Below are 5,776 nucleotides of genomic sequence, written 5' to 3'. Positions count from 1 at the left end.
GTTATTGTTTCTGTTCATTTTAATCTGATATCTTTCGTAAGTCCTAACGCATTATTCTTTGGGTTTTGAAAGAATCCCACGGGGACACCAATTCCAAGCGCAACAAGCGTGTTACAGACAGCCGACGGGCATACCACTCTCATGCACGGACCTGTGAGTTTGACAAAGACATATACAACTATTACTACCTCCCATCTTAATTATAAGATCTTATTTATAGATTATAAATGAAATCTTATGATTAAGATCGGAGGTAGTATTTCCTAGAAATATTTCTTGCGTTCACACCAATTTAAACTCAAAATGTTATGTTTAAATAGATATAACAGCTTTGATTTCATGGTTTCATCGAAACCAAAGCCCATTGATTTTTTACAATTAAAAGTTAAATTATGTAGATTTCATATTTACTCTTTTGATCTTATTTATAAGACAAAAAAAAAAGATTTTTTGGTCCTATTTATAAGTCACTTCATTAAATTTTTAGCATAAATATACTATTTTGTCCTTCATTTATTATAATTTAGATAGTTATATTTTTTTAAAAGTGTATATATTAAACATGGGTAAAATTGAAAAATTGTTATATTTTAATTGAGAATTAATGTAATTTAAGGTTTTTCTTAATTTGTATGAAACATGTTGAAAGTTCCTTATAAATAGGATCAAAGGAGTATTTTAAAATCTTCATAGCGCCAAATACCATTAAAAGATCCAAAAGAAAAAAAAATTCATTGTCATCCATCTAACCATAAATTAGTTAATTTTATTGAATTTTTTATTAGAGCAAGGTACCCCTATTTAAAATAAATATCGTTTAAGATACATGTAAAGACTTCGATCATCAAATAAAAAAGATTTTGATGCAAATATGTTTGCTTTTTTTTTTTTGGTTATATTCTAAAAATGAATTTTGATCATATCATAAAGTTGATTAGTTTTATAATTTTGTTGCAAATTTTTGCTTGGGATTGTAAAATAAAAAATAGATTCAAATAAATTAGGAATTTAGTATAGCCAAGGTAAATAATAAATAAAGTTAATTCTAAAACATACATTATGCATACCTAGGTCACAACACACTTTCTAAGTCCTAAAAAAATCTTACATATTGCGTTTTGAAATATAATATAAGTAACTTATTCAAAAATAAATGCTCTAAGTAATTTTGATACTTTTCGATTTTTGAAAATTTTTTTATTGCATCAGTGTGATGGGATTTCAAATATGATCAAATGAAGGCGTGAATCTAGTATTTAATAGTATTTAAATATGTTATTCTTTATTTGTGGTTGTTGCTGTGTTTATCCATTAAATCTTAAAATATATGATGTCTTCTTAATGCATTATGCTTTCATTTTTGAAAGGCCTTGGCCGCATGGACGAGTTCACCCGCATTAGCCCGCTTTACTGCCGAATCGGTGAGTGAGCTATTCCAAGAAATAACGTCTTCTTGTTGGACTTGATAAAATAGGCATTAATCTAATATGTTGTTGTTATTCATTTTAATTAATCTCAAAACATTTAGGGCCTGTTTTGTTTTTGTTCTTTGTTTTTGTTCTCAAAACAATTTTATAAAATTGTTTCTTAGAACTATTTTGAAAACAAAAAACAAAAGAATTTGTTTGGATAATAATTTTAGAAAATCATGTTTGAAAGAAAAATTATAAAAAAAAAACCACACTTGATAAGTAATAGTTGTTGCTGGTAATGATAAGTAGCAGATAATAGGTAAGAAGAGAAGATTTCTCAAAATTTTTCAAAAAAAAAATAAAAAACAAAAAGCAAAAACAAAAAAACATGTAAAAGTTGTTTTGGTTTTTTAGTTTTTAAAAACATGTTACTGTTTTTTGTTTTTTTTAAAACAATCAATTAAAAACAAATTACCAAACAAAGTTTTTTGTTTTTCTGTTTTTAAAAACAAAAAATTGTTTTCAAAACAAGCAACCGAACAAGCCCTTAATTTCTTGAGGATCATTTCTTATATATGGGAAATGACTAATATTCCACCCTTGCTCATTTGACCCCCGCTATTAAGTATTAACCGTAGGCGACCCTTGAACACCATGCATGTAGACCTGTGGGATTTACAGGTGTAACCTGTGTGGTTTTTATGCATATTGTTTAAATTTTATACTACTATATTAATTTATAAATTTCCTCCTGTTTTTATAAATTATTTTTTTAATTTCACAATTTTCTCCTATTTTTAAACTTAACAGTCAATTAATGATTGACTGAATAGAAATAGAATCTCGAATATATAAGAAATATTTGTGTAGCATATATTTTAATTTTAAAAAAACTTATACATTTTCAAAATACATAGAAGATTTTTATACTTTAAATAAAACATTGGAGTAATTAATGTATTTAACTCTAAATCTGTAATTGAAAAAAAAAAAACACTAGCTGCGGGTGTGATTGTGTGTGTATTACATTTTGAGGTATAATATAAGTAATTTCATCTAAATAAAAAAAATCTCAAAATATTATCATTATTCATTTCCTCTCAAATGTTATTATAAGTTGATTAGAAAATTATGAATACCTGAATTTCATCCTAATTTTTTGCCCCAAAAAATTTCTCCTAATTTACTTGAAAGTTGCTTTTATTTGGAGGATAATGTGCATTAATAAAAAGAAGAGTAATGCATTGAATTTCTCTTTATTTTACCTTAATTATGAGGCCTACCTTTTTGCGTAGATATTTTTTAACATTGAAATTTTTTTATATCACCATTCTGATATCTAGTACTATTGAGTCATGGCGATAGCTAGCATCCTCTTTTGTAATAAGGACAGTCCGACTTAAATCATATTGAAATATCAAAATTTAAATACAAATTCTTAACTAAGCCAAAAAGCTTAATTAGGAATTTGTGAATGTTGTTAAAAGACCAAAATACCTTTTTATAGAAAATTAAAAGTAAGTATTCTTTTTTTTTTTGGTAAAATTAAAAGTAAGTATTCTATTGGAATTAATTGGAATTTTTCTTTATCTTACTTTATTTTTTAATTTATTTTTCATTAAATTGAATATATATTACTAAAAATTTGATCTAGAATATTTTATAGTTAAAAATTAAATTTAAAATTAAATTTAAATTTAAAGTCTTGAATAACTTTCCATTAATTTTATAAAGAATTATATAATTTCAAAAAATAAAAACATTTGTGCAATTTAGATCATGCTGAAAACGTGTTTTGCTGAAGTGTTTAGTTTACCTAAAAACACTTAAAAAAATACTTTTGCGCAAGTTGAGATAAAATTGCTTTCACACTTTGGGTCTATTTTGAGTAGCTAATAAGTAACTTTTCAACCGTAATTTACAGAATATAAAGTAAGTAAGAATTATATAATTTCAAAAATAAAAACATTTGTGCAATTTAGATCATGCTGAAAACGTGTTTTGCTGAGTGTTTAGTTTACCTAAAAACACTTAAAAAAATACTTTTGCGCAAGTTGAGATAAAATTGCTTTCACACTTTGGGTCTATTTTGAGTAGCTAATAAGTAACTTTTCAACCGTAATTTACAGAATATAAAGTAAGTATATAAGAGAAATTTTGTCTTGGTTTATGTGAAATGTGTTTATAAGTGTTTTTAAATGTTATGCCAAACAGATTTTTTTGTATACCTTAAACTCACAAAATTATGACCCAAACACCCCTTAAAATTATACTGATGTGTTTCCTCTTTCCTCCCCTGTCGTCATCCAAGGGTCGTCCGTCGATAACTCCCAGGCCACAGGATTTTGCTGAAAACCCTAAGCCCAAAGGGACGCTTGCCGGCTATATGGCGCAGTGTGCTGAAATTCCTAAGCCCAATGTGCCGCTTGTTAATCTCAAGGATTTCGCTGAAGACACTACAAGAGGTCGCGGTGGAGACCCTGACAGCACGGGCAAATTGGTGAGTAAACTATATTAGAAGAAACAGCGTCCCCTTCTTTTTGGCGTCCGAAATGTCCTTGTGAGGTTTATTTATACATTAAACACACATACGTACCAGTCTTTAATATAAAAATTAGTTTGACATTCAAATGGATCCTAAATATAATACTCCAATCTATTTTGTCTTTTATATTTATCTATTTTTTTAAAATAGTCCTTGTAGTAGTTGCACATATTAAAAGTTTTATCAAATGGTAGTTTTAACTAATACAAATTATTAGCAAAGGTATTTTAAAGAAGACAACATATTTTTTATTACAAATAACTAGCTTAACTAATTTTCTTAATCTATTTAAATTAGTTAACTAGTTGTAATATTAAGCATGTGGGTAGTATGGGAAAAACGAGTGCTTCCCGCCGATTGCTCATTGCGAGGGGGAAATCTGTGAGGCCTAATGGAGGAGGAAAGGGAGGATGCAGACAGAAGGAAGAAGAAGGTATGCATTGATAATCGTGACTTCACAAGGGAGGAATTGCTGAAGAACAGAGCTGAAGGATGGATGGAGGTTGACGGAAATCAACGATCTCTTAAGTCTTATAGGGAATCGTTGATGAGAAACGTTAATTCGAGAGTACGCTGGTGGGAATGGGTTAGGGATGAGGAGGACGATGACCTGGAGGATTATGGCGCAAAGACAGACTTTAAGAAGGTTGTGTTTCCAGACAAGGGGATTATGGTGGATGTCTCCAATCCACTATGACCGAGATTCTTATTTGATGAGAAAGAGAAGGAAAGACTGGTGAAACCTTTCAAACGAACCTTGATTGTTAAACTGATGGGGAAATGGGCGTCGTACAACTTCATGGTACAGAAACTTAAGCAACTGTGGCAAAGGAAAGGGGAGATTGAAATTTTCGATCTAGAGAATGACTTCTATTTCGTGAGTTTCCAAAGCAATGAAGATTATATGGAGGCTCTTATAGGTGGGCCGTGGGTAGTGTCAGACGCCTACTTGAATGTAGCTAGATGGAGGCTGGAGTTCAATCTTAAAAAGGAAACGATCGAGACTATGGTTGCGTGGGTAAGGTTCCCTGACTTACTTGCACCACTATTTGATAAAATTTTTTTGTTAAATTTGGGAAATGCTATAGGCAAAGCAATAAGGCTAGATGTTCATACTGCTCAGAGATCGAGAGGAAAGTTTGCAAGAATGTGTATTGAACTGGATCTAACAAAACCTCTAGTGCCTGAATTTGAGGTGGAAGGGCAAATCCTAAGTGTAGTGTATGAGAGTATGGAAATGCTCTGTAAAAAATGTGGAATATTTGGGCATAGGGCGGATCACTATGGAGAGTTCCACAAGAGACAGGAGGAGGTTTTGCAAAGAAATGATAAGGGAGGGGAAGGCAATATTGAAAGGAGTGATGATGGTAGAGAGAAAGAGGAACTGTGGAAAACGGTTCAAAGAAATAGAAGGCAAAGAAAGGTTGCTAATCCAGAGCAGAATATTCAACGGGGTTCGAGGTTTGCTGTGCTTGAGTGAGAGGAGGTGAGGAAGGAGGAAGAGAAGGAGAAGGACAACGAGGGAGCAAATGCAGCCCTACTTGATGTTACCAACGTACAGGGCCAAAATGTGCAAACTTTCAAGATGAGAAAGAAGAGCCCAAGGTTGGATGAAAATAAAGCAATGGTTTTAGCTAAAGAAAAAAATGGAGCCAAACAACTAGTGCCAAAAAAGAATGTAGAAGAAAAGGTGGTGAAGGAGAATAAGTTGAAGACTTTGGTGCAACAAAAAAAGGAAATTTAGTTGGGAGGTAGAGCTGTGGAGATGATGGCTAGCTCTAGTGATGCAAGCTTTGTGCCAGAAATGGTTGCTAGAGAA

At 30.9% G+C, this 5,776-nt stretch overlaps 1 protein-coding gene across 1 annotated transcript; it reads left to right on the top strand.

Moving 5' to 3' along the window:
• Positions 1 to 4,729: 4,729 nt before the first annotated feature.
• On the top strand, positions 4,730 to 5,437 carry LOC114723032 (uncharacterized). The gene has a single exon (XM_028909173.1). It carries the CDS (start codon positions 4,730 to 4,732, stop codon positions 5,435 to 5,437), a length of 708 nt encoding a protein of 235 aa, XP_028765006.1.
• The last annotated feature ends 339 nt before the right edge of the window (positions 5,438 to 5,776 follow it).

Source organism: Neltuma alba, unplaced genomic scaffold, assembly GCF_004799145.2.
Source record: "Neltuma alba isolate B1F8T4 unplaced genomic scaffold, ASM479914v2 tig00012118_pilon, whole genome shotgun sequence".
NCBI classification, from domain to species: Eukaryota; Viridiplantae; Streptophyta; class Magnoliopsida; order Fabales; family Fabaceae; genus Neltuma; species Neltuma alba.
This window is presented reverse-complemented; position numbering and strand designations above follow the sequence as displayed.

Excerpts from the sequence above, each read along its gene's own strand:
- LOC114723032 (XM_028909173.1), top strand. The coding sequence starts at position 4,730 with ATGGGGAAATGGGCGTCGTACAACTTCATGGTACAGAAACTTAAGCAA.